The 25,956-nt window shown below is 37.5% G+C and overlaps 2 protein-coding genes across 2 annotated transcripts in view; both read right to left on the bottom strand.

Moving 5' to 3' along the window:
• Window positions 1–5,866: 5,866 nt before the first annotated feature.
• On the bottom strand, window positions 5,867–15,168 carry tgm2a (transglutaminase 2, C polypeptide A). Its single transcript, XM_077218119.1, has 13 exons — window positions 15,061–15,168; window positions 14,247–14,426; window positions 12,389–12,616; window positions 11,323–11,441; window positions 11,006–11,134; window positions 10,591–10,768; window positions 10,049–10,178; window positions 9,557–9,660; window positions 9,229–9,471; window positions 7,712–7,987; window positions 7,474–7,634; window positions 6,752–6,888; window positions 5,867–6,028 (listed from the first exon to the last, which is right to left on the bottom strand). Exons 1-13 carry the CDS (start codon window positions 15,068–15,070, stop codon window positions 5,881–5,883), a joined length of 2,043 nt encoding a protein of 680 aa, XP_077074234.1. The 5' UTR covers window positions 15,071–15,168; the 3' UTR covers window positions 5,867–5,880.
• Window positions 15,169–16,933: 1,765 nt separating this feature from the next.
• quoa (quattro a) overlaps window positions 16,934–25,956 on the bottom strand; it is a 42,127-nt gene continuing 33,104 nt past the window's right edge. Inside the window, 9 exon segments of the mRNA XM_077219190.1 lie at window positions 16,934–17,041; window positions 17,146–17,204; window positions 18,501–18,700; window positions 18,815–18,991; window positions 19,779–19,895; window positions 20,059–20,236; window positions 20,909–21,079; window positions 24,856–25,080; window positions 25,855–25,938. Of these exon segments, the coding sequence (XP_077075305.1) occupies window positions 17,157–17,204; window positions 18,501–18,700; window positions 18,815–18,991; window positions 19,779–19,895; window positions 20,059–20,236; window positions 20,909–21,079; window positions 24,856–25,080; window positions 25,855–25,938 (1,200 nt within the window). The 3' untranslated portion in view covers window positions 16,934–17,041; window positions 17,146–17,156.

Raw genomic sequence — 25,956 nt, 5'->3', positions numbered from 1 at the left:
AAGCCACCCCTATACTGGGCATGGACTTAGTGTCTGGCCTCAGTATTCCCATTGCTGGAAATTAAGTGGTCTTGCCCTCCTCCATTGTGAGACAAGTGACGACTACAACAACAGAGACCATCGGATGCACTAAAGGCTTTGTAAATTGGGTGAAAGTAACAAGGTCAGTAAAGCCTGTACAGCAAAAACTGCACAGACCTCCTTTAACAGTTAGAAATGCAGTTATCAAAGAAGCCATCATTGTGCAGGTAGATGCCTTGGGACACATTATTTTTATTTTGAGTAAGGCCTGCTACCCAATGACTGCCACATTCAGGCTATTTTGCTAGCATCAGCGTTCTGAATTCGCGGTTGTGCCAAACTACTTAAGTATAAGTGCATACTTAAAGAATGTGGGTGTTTTCAGTTGGACTGAGGACACACAGAAATGCTTTAAGAAATAGAAGGAGCTCATTCAGAACTTTGGACATCTTTGATCCAGCATTGCAATACACTAGTCTCAGTCTGCAATCTCTTCATGCCAGCTTTCCCAAACCCATGACAAAAGTGCCAAAACGCACACGCTTCCTCTTCAGCCCGTACCACTTCCTTCTGCATCGTGGGAAAAGGTTGGACTGGACATTGTTGGACTATTCGAGTTAGGGACCTGGTATTGCAGGTATGCACTCACTTTAGTTGACTATTATAGTCAGTGGCCAGAAATAGCGTTTGTCAGTAATGTCACTACTGATACTGTCACAGACTTTCTTGCCACAATATTCAGCCGATTTGGCAACCCTGTGGAAATTGTGACTGATAATGGTGTGCATTTTACATCTCTCACCTTTTCTGATTATATCAAACGTGTTCTTACCTCCCTGTACTTTCCTCATGCTAATGGGGCTGTGGAGCGCATGAACCGTGTCCTGAAGCATTGTGTTCAAATGGCAAGCTTGAAAGGAAAGCCCTGGGAAACTTTTGTGTGGGACTTTCGTGCTGCATTACCGTGCCATACCTCGTCCCACCACAGGTGTTGCACTCAGTGAACTCTTGCTTGGATGCAAAACTGAGAATGACTTTACACATTCTACCCAGCAGGCCCTCTGCTTCTACTGATGTTACAGTGCACGCTCGCCAGTCTCAAGTCAAAACCTACATTGACATCAAACCTGCAGTGAAACCATTTGCTTTACGACCAAGTGAGAGAGAGCATGTGAGAATACCCATTCATGTGATAAAGAGCATGTCGAAATTCAGTCCCCCTTGTACAGTGCTGGGACAAAAAGGTCAGGACACGTATATCCTTGATGACAGGAAAGTGTGTAATACAATACACCTGTAACCATGTCCAGGTCAAAGCCACAATGAACCTACAGAGGTTCCAAAACCGGTTGTCACACCGGTAGCTCAAAAACAGCCCAGAATCAGACGCCCGCCAGTCTGGCACAAAGATTTTGTCACATGAACTGTACACACAAGGACACTCATCATGATAGTACACCACTACCGTAAAGTTGTTAATTTTAAGATGTTAGGCTACATGTTGATGTTGAATAGTGTATCTGCACTGTTTTGCTGCTTCTGTGATTGTATTTGTTTGCGTTGAGATATGCTGAAGTCCATAATTGTTGTGCTCGGTTAATATGCTCTGCTCACTGGGGGTTGGTATTAATAACCTGGGGTGTTGAGGAAAAAAGAGGAAGAATATCTGCGTTTTCTTTTATTAGTACTAATGTAAGAAACAACACTGCTGGTCAGGTTGGCACCATGTATGGTGAACACAGTTCTCAAGAAGCTCCGGCAGTGGTTTCTGCAGCGCCAAATCTGCCGCCAGGATCTGGCCCACTTTCGGCATGCCCAGTATCTGCGGAGGACACCTCATTAAAGCTGTGAGTCATGCATACATTCATTTATGACTGGTGATTGTATTTTCTACGCCAGATTCAGTTTGAGGGGTAGGAACTATAGTTTGTACCACTAGCTTTACTAGGTGTATCTCCAAGGCTGAATCCGAAGTCGGTCCCCTATACCCTCAAATAGGGCGTTATTTGAGGGCACAGCCATTTGTAGTGGTGTCCGAAACCCTAGTGGACGTTATTGAGTGCACTTATTCAATCCCACATTGCACTGCAATAATGAGTGTACAGACGATGTACGTACAACGGCTGTCCGAATTCGCTCACTCCTTTTCCTTCAAGTAAACTGTATTCGACTAACATAGGGGATAGTGCTGGCACTGATAGATGTCAGGCACTGTAATTTGCTCTGGCCCCCTTCCTGTTCACCAGAGTGATGAGATGCGTACACTGTCCTCACTCAATGGCTGGCTGTCTAAGTGGTGGCCGCAAAATAATATAGAATTCATAGACAATTGGAAAAGTTTCTGGAGCAGACCTGACCTGTTGAAAAGAGATGGTATTCATCCTTCCTGGGATGGTGCTGCTCTTCTCTCTAGTAATATGGCACATAGTCTTAGACCTAGGGTTGGGTACCGAAACGCGGTACCAATAGGGAACCGGTTCCGATGTAAACCGTAGTGACGAGACCGAATAAGAACGAAAATTTTGGTGCCTGATTTCGGTGCCTGACTCTCTGTCTTACACACCCTTCATGAGGCACACACGCTTCATAAGGCACACACGCACGCACACACACGCAAGGTCTCTCGCTCTCTCCCTCAGTCCCTCTCCGCCGTGCGCACGCTATACGGCTTGGAGCACAGTCTCTTCTGTCTCGCATGCGCTAACTCGCTCTTGATTCCGGGAGATTTTAACTAATTTGCGGGCATCAGTGTAAAATTACGCGTCAGAACGCCCTCTCTGTGGCGATTGTCTGAAGCCCATATAGAATCACGCCAATTCGTTGGCTGACACAAAAAGTATTCTCGTCGCTTGATAAATTTAAGATTTAACCACTGTAGTCACTTGGACTATTTTAACGATATCTTTAATAACTTTTCGGGGCTGGCAAGTTTCAATCCCGTAGAAGCCTATGGAGGAGTGATCCAGCTCTCAGATTTCATTAAAAATATCTTAATTCGTGTTCCGAAGATGAACGAAGGTCTTACGAGGTTGGAACAACATGAGGGTGAGTAAATACTGACAGAATTTTCATTTTTGGGTGAACTATCCCTTTAAGGCTGTTGGCGGTTTTAGTTTTATATTTCAGTATCAATTAATTTCTCACTGTAGCAATACCTATAGTTGGTAGCCTATCGAGTTTCCTCCTCCTGTGTGTGGCTTCAGAACATGGGCCGAGAAAGATCTTGGTATAATAATGTATTTAAGAGGACAGAACCGAACAATCATTTTCACAACTCCAAGAACAATTTAAGATTCCTTGTAAAGATAGATATCTTAACCTCAAATAAGAGATTTTATCATTAACCCATAAAGAAAAATTGCAAGAACCAAGTAAATTGAATACTTTATTAATGTCTCTAATAGACAAGATAAGTTGATGCTTTTTGGGAGAAGTCCACAAAGACATGTATAATGAAGCTTAGATAATGTCATGGATTGCTTAGAAAATGAACTGTGCATTGAATAAGGAAAAATCAACCATAGTGCGCTCTAAATAATTATATTTAAAGGTTCATGTAGTAGCGGTTTTATTTAAAACCTGAAATGGTTCTTTGTGTTTGGGTTTCGGGTTCTTTATTCCCACCTTTTTGTTTTTAAATCTGTAACTGCCAAAGCCTCATTATTCATTTTCTGGAGCTCAACCATTAACTGCAGAGACTGTCAACACATTCTCAACAGGTAAATGATTTCTTTCTTAAATGTCTATAAATTTCATTTTCAAATTGCAACTGGTTTCCTAATGATGTCATTTTCTCTTTTTAGTTTATCAGAACCAGCTCTGTTCAGTTGAGGATACTTCTCTACGCTTCTCCAACTAAGTAACAAAGATACATTTGATACATTGATACATTCAATTTAATCAATATTCTTAGATATTTTTTAACATTAAAAAAAATGTATTATAAGTATTATATTTTAACATAGGCTAATTACTTTTACATGAAGAAATGGAAGAGACACATTGTAGCTCTAAACTCAAATGTCTATTTCAGATGCTGTTATCTGGCAGAATCTCATCATTTGCAGAGAGAAACTGACACTTAATTACACCAAACTATATACATACAATGATGGACTTAAATGCATCATAAAGGATTGTGAAGATATTTTACTGTTTTTTTTTTTACAGTTATCCAAATTGAATTGCAAGATGATAGACATATTTACAAATAATGTCAAGAGGGATTGATAGACACATAATTATAAAGCTATATCAGCTTGAGCCAAAAGGCATCATTTGTCAGCAGATTGTTTTAATAGAATTAAGCCTATTAATACATAGGCTTGATTAACATAAATGAGTTAAAATACCACAAAATAACTATATTGTGATATATATCGTTATCGTGAAATAAGAATTTAGTCACTTCACCCACCCCTACACTATATGAGAATTTCCTCTAGCAAAATGGCAGTTTTCCAACTCTTTTGAGATAGAGGAAAGGCTGCACAAACCCTGACATGATCCCAAGGCACAAGGCCCCAGACCAGGACAAAAGAAACGTCTTTAAATCTATAATGTAATAAAGCACAAGAGAGATAACAACAGGACCGTACATAAGCACTGCAGACGCCAGCACGATCCGAATAATGCAAAAAGCCTTGAGTTTGTCTTGATTCACTCCATCTTTCCTCTTGAAGTCGTCACTAGGTCCAGGATGCTTCAGAGCCTTCAGGACCATCAAGCAGCTGAACGCTTTGATACTGAAAAAAACAAGAAGCTCTGGCAAGACTAAGCGATGAAGTTCAATGATGTTCACTGAAACTATTAAGCTTTTGCTAATGATCAGAATCCATCCAATGACAGATATGGCAGTCCTGTATTTCATGGGTTTGAGCTTCAGGAAGGTCACAGGAAGGAGAACGCCTATGTAACGCTCCACACAGATGCAGCTCTGAAACAGAGGACGACCGACCAACAGCACCAGTGCAGGAAAGTATATGCCAAACTTACAATCAGCACAATTAAAGAAATACTGCTCTATGACAAAAACATAGGAAGAGCAGTAGAAAACCTCAACAAGTGCTGCATTGAAGATGAAGATTTCAGTGGATTTTCCTTGAATCATCTCCTTCACACTCAGCCATAGTATGTAACAGTTTGCTGGAAGACCAAGAGCCAGGTTGATGCTGAGAGAGACGGCAATAAAATAAGAGGGTATAACATAGCAAGAGCTGGAGTTTGCTGAGAACAACGATTGGATGCATGTTGAAGTGTTGGTTGCATCCCAGGTCACCATTTTCTTTTTAATCTAAAGAAAGCAAAGTAAAAAGTGGAGAGATAAATTGAAAACAATATGTAAGCATTTAAAAAAAGTATAAAGAATGTTTCCTCACAAGAAGCTCTTGATACGATAGATGTTAGTTTGACTCCAGACGATTGAAGGTGGGACTGAATGTGGTTTGTTTTAAATGCTGAAGAACTGCATTACAGTGACTTATTAGAGAGTTTGAGACTTTTTTGAGCAGTTTTGCATTGATGCAATATTCAAATGATTTTTTTCTAACATCAGACATGCAAACGAAACGCAATTTATTCCAACCACACTTCTATTTGTAAAATGGAATCATTTTTTCTGTGTTCACAGTAAATATAATAAATCAACAGTATAGTTGCGACAGTTCAAAATATTCAGAAGCAATTTGTGCAATATAAGTGGCATTTGGGAAGTTCAAGTCATGTTTAAAAAAATTAAAAAGTGTCAGCGTCAAAATTATGTCTGGCCCTAAACATGGCCTCTGCACACATGCCCAAGTTAAAAAAGCTAGATACCATTAACAGAATAAGATATCACAAGCGCAAGTAAAAACATCTCCTTTATTCATAGATGACTAGATTCTCGTAGGTCTCAATGTTGTGAAGTTTATCACTGGTAAAATCTATCATTATTTTTCTCTGTCCTGGCAGCTTTGGTGTGAACTCCACTTTGACGGTTGCAAACTCTTTAGCACCAACTGTTCCAACCCTGTGGGAAAAAACAACAACTGTTACAATAATGATTATTTAATTTTATATATTGTATTATTATATTATTAAAAACGTCTGAAGTCAGAAAACAGTGTGCCGTGTTTAACAGTGTTTAACAGTGTTAAAATGTTAAGGGTTTTAATGGGCAACTCAAATTCAGTCATTCATTTATATCTTTAATATCTTAAAAATCAAAAATAAGTAAACTGAAAATTAAAAACCTACAATAGGACTAAATGTAGCAATGATGCAGTTTATTTCTAATGACATTTTAATACATGCACATTTTTACAGTAAGACAATAATCAAAAAAATCAATCTCCTCTTTCAAATGTAGCATACAGTACATGATACAAAATTAGGATGGGTCTATGAGATTGCTATGATGTTCTGAATGGTTGCTAGATGGACGGATAGATAGATAGATATATAGATAGATATAGATGTAGGACAATTTAATTGCAAGATTCCTGGTTGGTCATGCATAGTTTTAGTTTTAACTGTAACTATTTAGTAGCTTGTAGGCTACAATTTCAAAGTAACTTTCCCAACAGTGTGTTCCTTATATTTATATATTGTACTAATGCATTACCACGGAAGAAATGCTTCATTTGTCTCCCAAACTGGTCAAGTGATGATTTAAAATGATACCAGGTATGTCTGCTGGCAGAGCGAGGGAATGTAGTTTCACACCCCAGTCCTAAGTGATCAGATGACTTACTCATGAGTGATGGGTTTGCCGTCGGTCATGTTGGCACCATGTATAGTGAACACACAGTTCTCCAGAGGCTCCGGCAGTGGATTCTGCAGCGCTAAATCTGCAACCAGGATCTGGCCGACTTTCGGGACGCCCAGAATCTGCGGGGGAACGAATCGCCTTTTTAAATCTGTGAGTCATGCATGCGTTATTCAGATTTAATATGTAGTGGCTGTATCAATTCAGCGAGTAACTTGAGACACTCCTGATTCAGTCCAGCCCTAATTAGGCCATTTAATTTAAATGAGCATAATATAACTAGCCCCTGAGAGTTTGTGAAGTCCAAAATGTGAACCAAAAGTTATTTCACACTGTGGTTTTTCATAAAAGATTAAGGGTTTTTGCTTTAACCACTGAGCCATTAACATTGTTTTGTAGTTGTTTAAATAACTTTATAGAAAAGTCGTTTGTTAGACATTTCTATTTAGATTTGGGGATGTTTGATCCACTATGCAAGTACATAAATTTAATAAAAAAAAATTTTTTAGAAAGTGGGATTAAAACAGCCTGAAGATCTGTGCCATGTTTGGTGAATCTTGCTTGTAAACATCATTTTGGTGTTTATTTGGAATTTAATTTGGGACAAAAAATGATTCTGCCCAATAATATGCTAATTTTGTAAAGCCAACATACTGTAAATGTAAATTGTTAAGATCAGTATAATGAAACCAGAAGATTAGATTTACGTTGATGATTATTTCAGGGATGTCCAGCAGGATGGTCTTCTTTGCTCTGTAGAAATCCCGTGTCTCTGCATCGATGAGTAAAGCCATCAGTTTGATCATCCTGTCTTGAGTAATGGCTTTACTGTAATCCGCGTACTCCAGTCGAAGAGTTACCTTTCCCCCTGAAACATAAAACGTTTTTTTTTTAATACATATGATTACACAAAGTACAAGTTACAACTTAATGAACCAGTCTTACCCTCAGTAGAAGCTAAATTCATCTCTGTAAACTCGCCCAGTCCACAGGTTTCTCCAAGTTTGCCGTTGTAGGAAACCGCCTGAGCGTAAAACATAACCCGACAGCACTTTGTGATCATGGTGTTGTTTTTGAGCTCTGCGTAAACGTCAAAGTCAGAGCCGATCTGCATATCCGGGGTCACTCTGATCTTAATATGTAAACCTGGTTCCTCTCCGGCCTGTGCCAGTCTGTTGTGATGATTCGCTTTCTCATAAACCTTTCTCTCCTCTTCAGAACCTGAATAGAACACAGTATTTATCATGACGAGGGCAAGGGAAATTTGTTAACGTCACAATTTATCGGTACCAGACAATGCTCAGTCTTACTGCCCTACTGAGACCAAGAAAAAAAGGGAATTGTTCTTTCCCATGTTTTGTATGCTGGTGTCTCTACCAGGCTTTTAACCTAGCCTCACCAAAGCTGCGTTTCCACTGAAATTACACGGAAATTTTTTTCCCCGGAACCTTTTCCCCCCCAGACCTGTTTCTGTCTGCGTTTCGATCGCGGACTAAAGTACTTGGAAAATGAGGCAAATTAGTCCGGTGACCTAGGACTGTGTGCGACTTCCCAGTTCCAGCTCTGTATAGAAGCTTAATAAAGCCTAAATCTCGTCGTCGGTCCATCTGTCCTATTTTTTTAAACTCAATTGTTGATTTGAATAGCAAACAACTCTTACTGCAAGCACCGCAGACTTTTAAAAATGGTTGTTGAAATAAAATGTTGCGTGAGCTCAACCAATCAGAATGTTAAGTGCCCAGGTCCCACCCTTGAATGTTCCTGAACATTGAAAAAGTACTATATAGTGAGCAGGAACTTCGAACCCGGAACTTCATTTAGACCCTAGTCCCTGCGGTCGAAACTCACAGAGTATCACCCCAAAGTCCCTAGTTCCTGGGGAAAGTTCCTGCGGTGGAATCGCGGCTCAAGTCTACCATTGCTAATACACCAACTAGACCAGTGCCAAACTACAACCAACTACAATACAGTAGCTTGAACCAGCATTGAAACTCAATTGAAGCTGTTATTTACTTTATTAGCATTCAATTCACTAGCTTTTTGATTTGATTCTATTCAGTTCTGTTTCAACTAGACTCTGATTAATAGTTACAATGCCTGTTTTGTTTGCATACTTCTGAGCTACTGCTGTAAAGTTTTAATAACATTTTTTAAATAAGAAAATGATTCGTCAGACTGATTCAAATGCAATCAAAAGATGTTAAGAGTCCATTTTTTTCCCCATTCAGCCCTGTCTCCCCCCCCTATACCCCCAACCCCACCCCCACCCCACCCCAACCCCCCCCACACCCAGCCCCCCCAGCAGAAAAGATGCACCCATTCTAACCAAGTGGCTTTTTCAATGGTACAATGATGATAGTTTATGGATTCCCTTTTGGGGATTGAACCTGTTGTGAATCCTGTTGCATACCAATCTACATCCTTAACAATGAATGAATGAAAAACCCAGAATGTCTCCCTACCCTCTGGATACTTGTAGTTGTGTGTAATGTCCTCTCTCTCATCTCTGCCCACTGCTTTAGTGCTGATGGATTTCCCAACCTCCACAGTAGATCCTCCCATCTTAAAGACTCTTCCATCTCTCAGTTTGATGTACTCCACCACGTCTGCGTTTACCTCAGCATACAAGAATGGGGTGTCGTATTGGAAAGTGAGCTCGCCCTCTTTGATTGCTCTGACGGAGGACGGACCACAACAGAGGACGCCTGACAGAAAGAGGACAACAGAATTGAAGTCCTTCTTCATTGACTCTGCTTTTTCTCTTCTATCAGTCATTGATTATTGGCTCACCATCACTCATATGCTGGGGTGTTGGGTCACTCGCTTGCCAACCTTCATACCCGAGTGCCAGGTCTGAACGTGTCATCCAGTTCTCCACCCAAACGTGGAAGTTCCTGAGCCAAGGACAAGGTACCTTTTTCATATTTGCTTTACACTTTTTAAAATAAAGGTCCCAAAATGGGGTTTTCACAGCGATACCATAAAATAAAATGTTTTGTTTCACCAAAGAGGCAGTTCTTGAACAGTTCTTAAAAGAACATTTTAATATTCTGAAGAACCATTTTCAACTACCTTTTGTGCAATGGAAAGTTTCCATGAATGTTAAAGGTTCTACATGGAACCATACTAATAAAGAACCTTTATTTTTTTTAAAGTGATACTCAAGTTTAATATATAAAGAACCTTTTGGGGAATGGAAAGGTTCTATTGATGTTAAATGGAACAATAGATGGCAAGAACCTTTTTTTTTATCTGGATTAATTTTAACTTTACTGTACATACCATATGGAGTCATCAGCAATGTTCTCATCAAACTCGTTGTAGAAACGCTCCATTATTAGGTCGCCATTGCTGTCATGTGCTGATCCAAAGTTAGTGACGACTCTGCATGGGATTCCCAGAGCTCTGGACACTGGGACACAAATAAAGCATAAAACGGGGATCAGAATCATAACTGAGATTGTTAATAATTGTTGGTACCTAACAGGTAGGAACAGTTTTAATAATTGGGACAGGCATAGGCCTTTAAAAAGTACACATGATTACTGAAAAGTGGAGGTTATGAACCAGGGTTATTAAAAACATTTGAATGGTGCAAAAAAACATGACACTTATTAATCTAAATGCCCCCAACCATAATTATAATTATTCCTTGTGTTACATATTCAGAACCATGCATACAAATATAATGATAAACAAACCTCTACCATCAACTGAGTTTTCCATACAGTTGAAAAATACAGTACAGTGATGCAACAGCTTGCTAAATTGTTAAATGATTGTTAATAGACTTGTGATAATTTTTGCAGAAGTTAATGAATCACCTGTGCAGGCAACAGCTGCAAACACCCAGCACTGTCCGTAACGCACCGCTTTGCAGCCGTTGTTACTCCACTGCCGGAGGATGGAGCAGCTGTCCTTCCAGACGGTGGGCTTTACCCCGTCCTCATAGTCACCTGACCACCTAGCCTCCAGAACTCCTTTATCTCCTCGACTGTTGATCTGAACAATACAAGACAACACATGGCAGGGAGTGTTGTGCTTGAAAGCACATTAAACATTTTCTTCAATGCTTGCAAGAATAAAATTATTATATACTAATTTAGAAATTTAAGCTAAACGTCAAGTTTTAGATTGTAACTGAATAGCAGTTGAGCTGGTGATAATCAAGCAGAACATTTTTAAACTATAGTATAGTTAGTATAGTAACTTCAGTAATGTTTGAGGGCCGTTACTAACCATGGCACTGAGGACTCGAGTAACGTACACAGGGTTCTTCCTCTCAGAACAATCCAGAACTGCATCACTTATGTAATTTGGACTTTCATTCAAAATCTGCAGACAGATATCCAGTATGCCAGACTCGAACTGTGGAAAACAGAAGCCAAACATGTCAGTGAATTGTAAATGCTTTATGCACTAATACCATCTCAATGCTTTATTGCCTGCTTCTGCCACTAAAAATGATTGCATTAAAGGAAGTTGAAATAAGGGTAGCTTCTGATGAACAGGTTGCCACAGTGAAGCAGTCATAGAGATATTGTGAAAAGCAGAACCTGTCCAAAAGACCACGGTAGGGCCATGATACGCTTGGGTATCCCACGGTAGATCAGCCCGTCCTGAGAGAGGACGTATTCCTCCCTCTCTGCTTCACTCCCCAGATATACTGAGTCCTCTGAAACAGCCAACACAGATTGAGAATAATAATTTGAACTTGTTTATTGTCAGATTTTTTCCAAAGTGACTTACAAATAATGTAAAATGTGAACGCAAGATTGACAGTATGATTTGACTCAAATAATAATTTGGATTTGCCTAATGTTACCAAAAAATATCAATTAATACTTTCCATCTCGTAAGTTTTTTTGTTTTTTTACAAAATAAGATTATATATATGTATTTGCTTTAATGCACGTATCAAAATAAAAGCAGTCAGATGTCAAAAGTCATTTACCTTATAATCTGTAAAACAGTAGAAAAAAGTGGAAATCAGGATTAGCCATAAAATAATGTCTTCAGAATCATTCAAAAATGTGAAAATGGGCTGAGAATTGAACAAATAGCTGTAATCTGGCTCACAGGAAGAAAGGAATCATGTCTTTTATAGCAGTTTTCTGCTGATTAATGGAAAATACAAGACCTCTTCACCCCACCAAAAATCCTGTTTTAACCCTTGCTTTGTGCTAATACCATTGAAGATACAGGTGAAACTCGAAAAATTTGAATATTGAGCAAAACTTCATGCATTTCAGTAATTCAGATTAAAAGGTGAAACTAATATATTTAGTATATATATATATAACTATATACATATGCATGATTATACTTTTCAGAGGGCCAACATTTCTGTATTTAAAATCCTTTTTTTATTGGTTTCATGTAATATTATAATTTTTTGAGATTTTGAATTTGGGGTTTTCATAAGCTGTAAGCATAGGCTGTAAGCCATACTCATCAAAATTATAACTTTTGCATGATATTCTAATTTTTATATATGAGCTGTTTAGACAAAAAAAAAACGACTTATGCACAAAGCCAAAGATTAGTCATTTTCATTGTGTGTCCCTGCTTAATTACTGTATGTGCTCATCAGTATTCATTACTCATTATAAAACAGCTTACTTTTGCACCAGGGGTTAAAGAGCAGGACAAAATCTCCCAGGCCAACCCCTTCTCCCTGATCCAGGATCAGCTTATAGACTCCAATAGGGGCGTTTGGGTGTGAGCACACGGTCAGAGATACTGTGCTGTCGGACGCTGTCTCTGCAGTGGCACTCCAGCATGATCTGGAGAAGAATTTACTGAGGCTGAATTTGGCTTTGGTTTGTGATTCCACTGAGGGTATCGGACCTGAAATCAAACAGAAAGACATGAATGAATGGATAAACACAAGTACTCTTTAATTTAGTGGTCGACCGATATGGGTTTTTTGATGGCCGATGCCGATATCTTAGAGAGCAGGGTGGCCGATGGCCGATATAAAGCCGATATTTATATATGTAACCCCCCTTCACCCGGGTCCCACTCAACGCGCTCCGAGCGCTCCGAGGTGCTGGTGTTCTCAGCGCCGCCCGTCAAAATAAAAGTCTGCAGTGCCGTCAAAATAAAAGTCCCGCATCCAACACATCGGCCAATCAGAAAAACTTATCGGCCGATGCCGATATTTTAAAAAAGCCAAATATCGGCCGATATATCGGCCATGGCGATATATCGGTCGACCACTACTTTAATTGTGACATGCATGTTTTGAAGCCTTTACATCATGTTTCTAATTATATACTAGTGTATGATCTGATGACTGTGTACAGCATAACTGTCATGCCTTTCAGCACTATCATGGGTTTCACTGTCATGGGATGCCCTGTAATAAAACCAGCCCTGATTTATTTAGTGTTTTACCAAAGTCATTAGCATTGAAAGTGAACATGCACGTTCCAGTTTTAATTGTAAATGATTTATAAGTGCATGTTAGTGTATAGGGGGATTTGTTTTTTGTGGCATCATAACTATTTCATTAAAATAACTACTTACCTTTAATTCAGCTGATGTCTCCTAGCTAGACCTCACAGGTGGATGCTTATTGTGATGATCTACCTGGGAGTGATTTTTTACGTATTACTGTGCATTCACACTGACTGCATTTTAACTCCATTTGACTACCAAGGGATCAAAGTTTGCTCTGTAATTTTTTTCATTGATAGCCATTCAAAAATATGTGAATTTTGAATTATGTGAACGTCATTTAAAGTAATAAAAAAAATATATATTTTAATTTTGTTAATTATTTTAGTAGATGTAAATGTCACGTGTTTTTTATATATATATATATATATATATATATATATATATTCACTTTCGCTTGAGCTTCACTTTCTACACGGTCATTGGTTGCTGCTGCACTCATTTGCCTAAAATTTAAAGGGGCATCGGCAACTCTAGCTATTTCTTCGCTGATTTTCACTTTTGTTGTCACATGTTTTCTCAACGAGCTCCGCCTACAGCTGTGAAGCGTATATTTCACAACAATGTTGTTAAAAATCTCACTTGCAGCCCCTCCTCCCCCTTTCTACCGCTGCTCATGTGCATTTGTTATTATCGGAGCCGGACAGCTTTATCGTGTGGAGCTATGTCTACCGAGGTTGGTAATACATCATACACATTGAGGGCGGCGTGTGTGTTTATGTCGAATTGCCGTAAAGCAGTTTGTGTTTCTCGCTCGTTCTCGCTTCTCACAAGACTTCCTATTTCCAACTTACCGGGACGTTAGTCCCAATGTTGCAAGGTTGGTTTTCTGCCTAGGAACGTTAGGGGGAGCGGGGAAAGTCACCATTCACCATTAAGTTGAAATAGTTGCCGAATGCCCCTTTAAAGTCTGCTCAACTTTGTTGCATTGGCAGTGGTTGCTTTGGTGCATAATGGTTCAAATATGTAGTTGTGTGTTTGTTGTAAAGTCTGAATTGGATGGAAGTGATCGAGGAACCTGTTTTGGCGATGAAATTGATATCGGCCCCATTTTGAAAGTGAGTTCCCGGTCTCAGGTGTAGAGTGATGGTGAACGGCTGTCCTCTCCTCACGATCAGTCTGTCCACACCGTTCAGAAGTGTGTGGTGATCCGTGTTGTTCTCCTCACAGGCCAGATCAATGCGTTCAATCTCCACGACTGTGAAGGAAAGAAATAGAAAACATGCAGTCATTCAATCTTTAAAAAATGCCATTTATTATATTCATTTGTGTTAGTCATTTTCAGTGACGAAGCACATGCACAACATGCTGCCATTTAAGCATTTCTATTTTTAGCACATGACCCATAGATTCTTGACTAACATTTGAGGAATCAGAATAAATGGGTTTGCATGCTTTGCAATGGACAGGAACGTCATGCACCGCTAGAAACTGATGCAAAAGCATCGTGATGCTTTAGCACTCTGACCCGTGAAGATATGTAGTTATTTTAAACAGATAAACACCTCAGTCACGAGTGAAATCACAAGGTCACCAATACTGATTGTTGTAGAAGAAAAGTATAGAGGATTAAGTGTTTCAAACTGAGACACACATTTTTTAAGGTATTGCAATGCAATTATCTGTTCGATTGAAGTGAAGTGAATAAATCTTCAGGAAACAGCTGTGGATGGTCTTTACATCACTGCACATGTACATTGACCATGCTTTCGCAGTTACCGTAAAGACACCTTGGCAAATTATTTCTCATGCGTTTTCCCAATTATTATCCAAATTTACCACAAAAAAGCGTGCTGTATTTGCTCCAAATGCTACCATGAAGTTGATCCTACCTTTGTCCATGGTCCCAGGCGGTAATGCTTGGCCTGCGCAGTGTGTGACTCCGTGTTGGGTGACTTCAGCTGGTGTTGGGGTCACTGGAGAGATATTTCGGGCGTTGTGTCCTAATGTTACAGTGGTGTCAGAGGACGTAGACATTGAACCCCGGCTATTATTTATGACAGTTCCTGTCTTCTAAGACTAATGGCATTAAATCAAATTACAGCATGTCATGTTACACAAGTCTATTTCTGACGGACAGTCTCTGTGGGGTCATAGAAGCACATGAATTATTATCTATATATGTGCACCCCTGTACATGTCTGCTTACAACTGTAAAGCTGTAAATCAGAGAGTCACTTTCATCCATTTGAGGATGTGGTCTGTTTTAGCTCTGACAGAAGTTTCCCTCAAGGTGTTTCTTGCTGTGTTGTGTCTGTGTTACAGTAGGTGAACTAAAGAGGACGTATTATGCCCTTTTACAAAGTCTTGATGATGTTTTTGGGCTCTACTAGAACAGGGTTTCCTGCTTGAATGTTGATTATTTTCCTCATATTCTCCATTGTTGCAGCTCCTCTCTTCCCAGTCTGTCAGTGATGCTCTGTTTAGTTCCTGTCTTTATGAAGCCCCTCCTTCTGGAAAGCACACTGTGCTCTGATTGGTCAGCTGGATCAGTGTGTTGTGATTGGTCAAGCACTTTGAGTGTTTGTTTTCAACACGCCAGTTTCAACACTAACTAAGTCAACCAGGCCCCGCCCCTTTAATCTGCGTATGAATTATTTAAATGAGGAATATTGTGACGTGTTCGTTCCCGGAAGAAACTCAAGACTACAATCGAGGCGTTTCAGGGAGTTCAGAAACACTGACACTGATATAGAGAATAACTTTATAACTTTGCAGAGCTTTTTCATGCTCAAACTTTTTGAATATTTTTTAATAGACTACTTGCACATGCAATAGTGATTATTATTGTCAATGTAAAATATTTAGAAGTTACTACTACTCTTGCTAGTGCTGTAGAAGGAAGTAAACGTTTGCAACAGATCTGCATTTGGTTGATTATAGTTAAGATTCTTTGTAATTTAGAATGTAGAATGTCTTACAATTATTTTCATTATGTAAGAGGCCCCTTGGATAAGTGGATGTTTACTAGAACTTTATTTATATATATATATTAATTTATTCATTCACTAGATTGTGTTTAAAGCAAACCATTTAGTGTTTAGTGCTGGAAGTCACTGGAAAACACACTGGATTGTATGACTAATGTCTCACTGTCTATCGAAAGCAAGACTCAATATAGCAAATTATAATTACCTTTTATTTATTATAAATCTTTTAAATAATAAAATACAGTTTTCTTTCTGCAATACTGACATACTGCATATTACAGTACACAAAATGAACATAAAACCCTCAGACAGTCCAAATTAATTTTCAAAACAAATTTTCAAATATTTGTTTACATTATGTATTTATTTTCAGAATTCCCTGAACCCCATGGGGTTTTTGAGCTGGTTAAATGTACAAAGCACAGCATTTCAGTGGTTTAGCAGGAAAATAAAATAAAATATTTGGCTATTAATTCATATTCTGGTTAATGTAATGTTAAACATTGCATTTTCTTGTGTACTATGCTTTTTTAAATACATTTTTTACAGTTAATCAAGAAATTCTCTCATGCAAAATAATGGCCACGTTTAAACAGAAAGTTTCTGTTCTTTTTCCAGAACTGTAACAGGAAAATGTCCACGTGGTTCCTAAAATGTGCCTTTTCTGATGATGATGATGATGATGATGATGATGATGATGATGAAGTAAACAACTGGTCCACCAAAAAGGTCTGGTCACTCTCATCTTGCTTTTTCTCCTTTCTTACTGCAATTCTTTCAAAATATGAACTGATATCTTCCCTGGTCTGTTCTGCATCAGGTGTTTCCAAACTGTAACATCTGACTCGTTGACTTCACTGGTTAGAGCGTCACATGACCTGAACTACAAGATACAAGCAGATATTTTACATCGTTAGTATAATTCAGAATAATAGTATCTTAATCTCTCTCTCGCTTTATATTATTTGTATCTGTATTAAAACTTACCTCTATCACAGCTAAACTTCTGTTGATGCTTTGGATCGAATCGGCTCTTGAAACTGACACTGAGGTAAGCACAGAATAACATCATTAACAGAAAATATGAAATTATTTTCCTCTTGAAATATCAGTGTTAAACTCTCCAAATCCTAGTTTTTGCTTTATACAATCTAATCACCACCCTAATTAAAGTAAAAACATGTGACTCTACAAAGACAGCAAATGAGCGCTCACAATTGATTTTAACTTTTACATTTCTGCATTTTGCAGACACTTTTATCCAAAGGTACTTGCATTGCATTAAAGGTACGCATTTTACTGCTTTTTGCATTCTCTGGGAATCGAACCCTAGACTTTGGTGTTGCAAGCACTAGCTGTACTGTTTCAGCCATAAGAAAGTCATAACTACTTCATTCATAGAGATTTTTTTAACCTACTTTTTATTTCTATTTAATGCACAATCTAAGTAGCTGACCAGGTTTACATTTCACTGCAAGCTATATGTAACTGTAAATGTGCCAAAAGAAAATCTTGAATACTTGAAAATTGATTGATTAATTAAATAAATCTATAATTTGGGTGAATGATTTCACAGAAAATCTTTCACATTCATATTTCCTTAATATTAAGGCATGGGTAAAAAAAAATACTAATATATATCACAAATCACATTAGGAACTGCATTACAAGTTTTCTGAAATGTTATGTTTAAATATGCAAATGAGACATTATATAATTAAATATACACTCATTTGCATAAACCTTCCAGAACAGAAATCTGAACACATTTTTTAATTAGTCGTATAAGCGTAATTTATATTAGAGTCAGAGGGGAGTCATTTACTGAGGGATATCCCTTTTTTCACTCCATAAATCAGAAAAAACTGTCAACAGCAATATGTTTTTAGAAATAACGTTGTATAAAATCAGGCAAATGATTTATGAACAAACCCCCTCAGTAATAACCTTCAAAATATAGATGAGAATAAAACTGTAAAGTTTGGTGTATATAAGTGCTGCTGAAGTGGAGTTAAAAAAACGTTTAACTTTAACACTCATACGTACACTGTAATTGAAATCTATATTTAAATATTTATTTCTTGCACTACATCTATTTGCGTCTGTAGATTTCAATTACAGTGCAAGAAATAAACATCTCAATTTTTCTTTTGGATGTTTTCTTTCCATTTGTCTGAAATAAATGGCCCACAATTGACCAGTGCATGAAAAAAAGTGTCTTTTGTTTTTTCAAATGTAGGATCTTCTATAGGACAGGTCAGCATCATTTTGCGTAATAATGTCGTCTAGGTTGGCAGCTCGCTGAGTTTTGGGAAAGAGATGATTTGCATTTATGTCTCAACCTTGAGAGGGGCGTGAGCTTCTGTTTGTGGACTGATCTTCTTCCTGGACAGGGTTGGTGAGCTGTAGTGAAGACCATGAGCAAGAGACGACTGAGGAGCTGAAGGTCTGGAGTGAACCAGTGACGGAACAGACGCTCTTCTTCCTGTGGGGCAATTATGATCCGCACAGCTAAATAAACCTGCGTTCTCCACAGATGAGTCTATGAAGAATGTATGGAGAGAGAGATTTTCATATTATTAAGCCTTTTCCCTTAATATACAGACACTTGTATTTATTTTCCTGTGATAGTAAGTAGATGTTTTTGATCTGATACCGTATTTTCCTTGGAAAACGCTTGGGGACATGGAGCCCCGCCCAGACGAGGATGATGAGTGGCTGCCGGCGGTTGACGTGCTGCTGCCAGAGCCAATCGAATCAGGCCGTGGCAGAGACACGCCCCTTTGAAGGCTGGACACCAAGGGATTGGGAGTTTTCAGAATTCCTACAACTTCTGTCAAAACAAAAGTCACATAAAGTTCAGGTGAATAGGGGTTTTAGTTTATTAAGTCAAATACATACAATATGGTTTTCAGCGGCGTAGCAACTATTATAGAGAGCTGCAGTGATGTATGTTTGTATTCAGCATCACCTCAATATCTTACCTCAAACTCAATATCTTTATTCATTTTGCTTCTCAAGCCAATGGAAAAATCCTCTTAAGTCTTATTTTCTGAAAATAATTATCAAAATTAAGTGAGTTCTTGCTTAAAATAATTTTTACAAATCTGCCAGTGGGATCAGAAAAACAAACTTAATTTAAAGTGGAAACAAGTTTATTTTTCTTTCCACACTGGCAGAGATTTGTTCTTGTATTAAGCGTAAAGTCACTATGATATATTTTTCAGAAAACAAGACTTAATATCTTAAGTCATTTTGCTTCTCAAGTAAATGTATCTTGATTTAAGAAGGTTTAGATGTTTGTACGGCAATTAGTTAGGGTGAACATCACATTGTAATTATCAGGTGCAGCTTGGGTCATGAATATTAGAGTTTGTGCGCTGAGACTCTGACTAAACTAAATAAAACGTAAGAAAGACGTATTTCGATAAAACTGTGCAATTTGTTCACAACTGTTGCAACAGTGTTTTAATGTGGTATTTTAATGATAAATATACTAGAATAACTAATTTCAGGATAGTTTTGTCCACCCTCTTTTTCAAATCGTTACTATGCTCTTGAGTTTATCACTATGAGTGTAATGCATCGTCATCTTCAGCTTGTGATTGGCTGATAAATACCTCTTCCTGTAACATCACCGTTCACGGCGTGATTGTTAACGGCTGCATTTCTGGGCTGAAAGTTTATAAAAGGTTTCCAACTCATTCCCATGAACAACCTCTCTTGTCGTCTCTGCTCTGCAACACAAATATCAACAAGTTCTGTGGATCTACAAGGATCCACAGCACAAACAACTTGTACAGCAACCTCTAATAAACATTTAAAGTTGTTAGACTTAGTCTATAAATGACTAATTTACATTTTTTTTTTACCAAATATAGTGTTGTGCTCTGCTCTGACCTCTGCTCTTCAGCGCTTGTTCCCACAGTATGTGTTCCAGGTCTCTGGTCCAGGCCTCCTTGATGTCCCGTGTCTCTGCCTGTAGGATGTATGTGTCCTGGGATCGTCTCCTCCTGAACCAGATCTCGAAACTCCGGCCACTCAGACCGCAGGAGTGGGTCATTCCAATCTCACAGGTCTACAGAGAAACATTAAACAAGTTAAAATTGTAATCATAGGAGACACGGATCAAATTGTGCAAATGAATCAAACACTGATTTTATTTCCTAATACCTTTATTTGAAAATAGAAAATGAGTGTTAAATCTTGGCAAAGTTTTGTGAGTGGGTTTGATTTCGAGGAAATACACATTCCCTCCTGCATTTATTTAATATAGTAAATACAGTAAAACAATAATACTGTGAAATAATACAATTTAAAATAATTGAATTCTGTTTGAATGATTTCTGCTGCTCAAGAATTTTTCTTTATTAACATCGATGTTGAAAACCGTTTTGATTGCTTAATGTTAAACTGCTTTATATTCACATTTTTACTGAGGATTCTTTTATGACTAGAAAGTTTTTATTTGAAATAAAAATCTTTTGTGACATTATAAATGTCTTTACGTTCACTTTTGATTAATTTAATGTGTCTTTGCTATATAAAAGTATTACCGTAGTGTAGCTTTTAGTTGCTTTGAATAAAATCATCTGTCAAATGCATAAATGTAAAGTTTTGTAAGTTTCCTGCTAGAAAAAAACCCTGAACATGACCACAGCAAATCATTGTGTATTGATGCTAAGAGTTCAGTTTGTTTTAGAACGGTAAAAGCAGACCAGATAAAATATTAATATTACCATACACATACCTTGATAGACAGTTTGTAAAAGTACACATCATCTCCACGGTCATTTTGTTTGGTCTTGGTGAAGAGAATGACGTCTTGGAAGAGAAACACTCGCCGGAGGGAACGTTTCTTGCGGAAAATTACCCAGAACTCATCTTGGCGAATCAGTTGGCCCTGCTCGTTCAGGTTAAGCTGAAGGCATAGAATGACAAAATCATGATTACAACTTACATATTATGGAAAAACTGTTTCAGGTGTGTGAAAAAAAGACCAACATTTTTTGTTCAATATTTATTTAATGTATTTAGTCATAAATACGGAGGCCGAGAGAGCTCAATTAAGAGCTCAATTAAGAAAAAATCTTAATCAGTTTGACAACACATGCTGTAAATATTGTTTCTGTATTTGGTTGCGTTGTGAGTATTTGCAGCACGTTTCTGTATTTGGTTGCATTGTGAGTATTTGCTGCATGTTTCTGTATTTGGTTGCGTTGTGAGTATTTGCAGCATGTTTCTGTATTTGATTGCGTTGTGAGTATTTGCAGCACGTTTCTGTATTTAGTTACATTGTGAATATTTGCTGCATGTTTCTGTATTTGGCTACAATGTAAGTATTCGCAGCACGTTTCTGTATTTAGTTACATTGTGAGTATTTGCTGCATGTTTCTGTATTTGGTTGCATTGTGAGTATTTGCAGCATGTTTCTGTATTTAGTTACATTGTGAATATTTGCTGCATGTTTCTGTATTTGGTTACATTGTAAGTATTTGCTGCATGTTTCTTTATTTGGTTGCGTTGTGAGTATTTGCTGCATGTTTCTGTATTTGGTTGAGTTGTGAGTATTTGCAGCACGTTTCTTTATTTGATTGCGTTGTGAGTATTTGCAGCATGTTTCTGTATTTAGTTACATTGTGAGTATTTGCAGCATGTTTCTGTATTTGGTTACATTGTAAGTATTTGCTGCATGTTTCTGTATTTGGTTACATTGTAAGTATTTGCAGCACGTTTCTGTATTTGGTTACATTGTAAGTATTTGCTGCATGTTTCTGTATTTGGTTGCGTTGTGAGTATTTGCTGCATGTTTCTGTATTTGGTTGAGTTGTGAGTATTTGCAGCACGTTTCTTTATTTGATTGCGTTGTGAGTATTTGCAGCATGTTTCTGTATTTAGTTACAATGTGAATATTTGCTGCATGTTTCTGTATTTGGTTACATTGTAAGTATTTGCTGCATGTTTCTGTATTTGGTTACATTGTGAGTATTTGCAGCATGTTTCTGTATTTAGTTACATTGTGAATATTTGCTGCATGTTTCTGTATTTGGTTACATTGTAAGTATTTGCTGCATGTTTCTGTATTTGGTTGCATTGTGAGTATTTGCTGCATGTTTCTGTATTTGGTTACATTGTAAGTATTTGCTGCATGTTTCTGTATTTGGTTGCGTTGTGAGTATTTGCAGCACGTTTCTGTATTTGGTTACATTGTGAATATTTGCTGCATGTTTCTGTATTTAGTTACATTGTGAATATTTGCTGCATGTTTCTGTATTTGGTTACATTGTAAGTATTTGCTGCATGTTTCTGTATTTAGTTACATTGTGAGTATTTGCTGCATGTTTCTGTATTTGGTTGCATTGTGAGTATTTGCAGCATGTTTCTGTATTTAGTTACATTGTGAATATTTGCTGCATGTTTCTGTATTTGGTTACATTGTAAGTATTTGCTGCATGTTTCTGTATTTAGTTACATTGTGAGTATTTGCTGCATGTTTCTGTATTTAGTTACATTGTGAGTATTTGCTGCATGTTTCTGTATTTGGTTACATTGTAAGTATTTGCAGCACGTTTCTTTATTTGATTGCGTTGTGAGTATTTGCAGCACGTTTCTGTATTTGGTTACATTGTGAATATTTGCTGCATGTTTCTGTATTTAGTTACATTGTGAATATTTGCTGCATGTTTCTGTATTTGGTTACATTGTAAGTATTTGCTGCATGTTTCTGTATTTAGTTACATTGTGAGTATTTGCTGCATGTTTCTGTATTTGGTTGCATTGTGAGTATTTGCAGCATGTTTCTGTATTTAGTTACATTGTGAATATTTGCTGCATGTTTCTGTATTTGGTTACATTGTAAGTATTTGCTGCATGTTTCTGTATTTGGTTGCGTTGTGAGTATTTGCTGCATGTTTCTGTATTTGGTTGAGTTGTGAGTATTTGCAGCACGTTTCTTTATTTGATTGCGTTGTGAGTATTTGCAGCATGTTTCTGTATTTAGTTACATTGTGAATATTTGCTGCATGTTTCTGTATTTGGTTACATTGTAAGTATTTGCTGCATGTTTCTGTATTTGGTTACATTGTAAGTATTTGCTGCATGTTTCTGTATTTGGTTACATTGTTAGTATTTGCAGCACGTTTCTGTATTTGGTTACATTGTAAGTATTTGCTGCATGTTTCTGTATTTGGTTGCGTTGTGAGTATTTGCTGCATGTTTCTGTATTTGGTTGAGTTGTGAGTATTTGCAGCACGTTTCTTTATTTGATTGCGTTGTGAGTATTTGCAGCATGTTTCTGTATTTAGTTACATTGTGAATATTTGCTGCATGTTTCTGTATTTGGTTACATTGTAAGTATTTGCTGCATGTTTCTATATTTGGTTACATTGTAAGTATTTGCTGCATGTTTCTGTATTTGGTTGCGTTGTGAGTATTTGCTGCATGTTTCTGTATTTGGTTGAGTTGTGAGTATTTGCAGCACGTTTCTGTATTTGATTGCGTTGAGTATTTGATTGCGTTGTGAGTATTTGCTGCATGTTTCTGTATTTGGTTGCGTTGTGAGTATTTGCTGCATGTTTCTGTATTTGGTTGAGTTGTGAGTATTTGCAGCACGTTTCTGTATTTAGTTGCGTTGTGAGTATTTACAGCACGTTTCTGAATTTGGTTGCGTTGTGAGTATTTGCTGCATGTTTCTGTATTTGGTTGCGTTGTGACTATTTGCAGCACGTTTCTGTATTTGGTTGCGTTGTCAGTATTTGCTGCATGTTTCTGTATTTGGTTGCGTTGTCAGTATTTGCTGCATGTTTCTGTATTTAGTTGCGTTGTGAGTATTTGCTGCATGTTTCTGTATTTGGTTACATTGTTAGTATTTGCAGCATGTTTCTGTATTTGGTTGCGTTGTGAGTATTTGCTGCATGTTTCTGTATTTGGTTGAGCTGTGAGTATTTGTAGTGCGTTTCTGAATTTGGTTGAGTTGTGAGTATTTGCAGCATGTTTCCGTATTTGGTTACATTGTGAGTATTTGCAGCATGTTTCTGTATTTGGTTACATTGTGAGTATTTACAGCATGTTTCTGTATTTGGTTGCGTTGTGAGTATTTGCTGTATGTTTCTGTATTTGGTTGCGTTGTCAGTATTTGCAGCATGTTTCTGTATTTAGTTACATTGTTAGTATTTGCAGCACGTTTCTGTATTTAGTTGCGTTGTGAGTATTTGCTGCATGTTTCTTTATTTTGTTACATTGTTAGTATTTGCAGCATGTTTCTGTATTTAGTTGCGTTGTGAGTATTTGCAGCATGTTTCTGTATTTGTTTGCGTTGTGAATATTTGCTGCATGTTTCTGTATTTGGTTGAGCTGTGAGTATTTGCTGCATGTTTCTGTATTTGGTTGTGGTGTGAGTATTTGTAGTGCGTTTCTGAATTTGGTTGAGTTGTGAGTATTTGCAGTGTGTTTCTGTATTTGTTTGAGTTGTGCGAATTTGCAGCATATGTTGTCAAACTGTTGAAGATGTTTTCCTTATTTGCTGGTGTTTTTTTTACATTTGCATGTCTTCAATTGCAGCAGGTTGAGCTCTCTCGGCCACCGTACATAAATGTGAGTGTATATATGGTGACCAAAGTACAACTTTTGGTGAACTATACCTTACAAATGTATTTTTTAACAGGTTATTAAAATTCAACTTGAAACTTCACCACTAACATCGCAGTCCCGGATGGCGTCCATGGTGAGCAGGTCGTTCCCGTGCCGCAGCTGGAATCGCACCACTTCTAGAGCCGCCCGGATCTCCTCTTGTTCTCCACCCTGATCCGGTACACATTCATCCAGGATCTCCTGCAGCAGAAGGCTGTATTTACTGATCCTCTGGACGGGCTTCAGCAGGTATGAGGAGAGATCCATGCTGTCACCCAACTCCATCTGCTTACGCTGGACAGGAAGGGAAGAAGATTGATTTCATATATATCAGTAAGATATTTTTTGTGAAGAAATGTATAATTTTTATTCAGCAAGGATGCATTAAATTGATCGAATGCGATAGTAAAAACATTTGTGTTACAAAAAAATTCTGTTTTAAATAAATGCTGTTATTTTGAACTTTCTATTCATCAAAGAATCCTTAAAATAAAATCTATCACTGTTTCCTCAAAAATATGAAGCAGCACAAATTTTTTTTTTAGCACCAAATCATCATATTAGAATGATTTCTGAAGGATCATGTGACTCTGAAGACTGGAGTAATGATGCTGAAAGTTCAGCTTGGATCACAGAATTAAATTACATTTAATAATAAATTCACAGAAAACTGTTATATTAAATTGTAATATTCCAGAATGCTACTGTTTTAACTGTAGTTTTATCTAATAAAAGCAGCCTTGATAAGCCAAAAAAAGAGGGTTCTTTCAAATATATTTTAAAAAATTTTCTTCTGAAAAATAGTGATGCTTGAGTTTTTGTGTTCCCATATGATTTCCACGACTCAACAAACCACATTTTCAACAGTTTATTGATTTGAGGATGGATTGATATTTATTATTATTACCATGTTTTGACCCTAGACATTATTTGTTTAACTTTAAATAAACGCATATTTTCTCTATTGAAACCCATCTTGTGAATTGTCCTCTTTATGTTATGGCTTTGAGCCGGGTCGTAACAACATGCATTTGTTTATTTATGTATAAGCAATTGTAGGTTCCTCACCTTGAAGTATCTATGATGTTGAATGAGCGCATCAGACTGCGGTTTGTTCTTGCTGTAAAGTGCGTAAAGTCCAAAACTCTCTCTCTGTTTTAAAAGATTTTT

Source organism: Siphateles boraxobius, unplaced genomic scaffold (assembly GCF_051911475.1).
Source record: "Siphateles boraxobius isolate OS27281-9 unplaced genomic scaffold, OSU_SipBor_1 77, whole genome shotgun sequence".
In the NCBI taxonomy this organism is placed as follows: Eukaryota; Metazoa; Chordata; class Actinopteri; order Cypriniformes; family Leuciscidae; genus Siphateles; species Siphateles boraxobius.
Note: the sequence above shows the minus strand (reverse complement) of the source record. Positions and strands in the feature narration are given on the sequence as shown.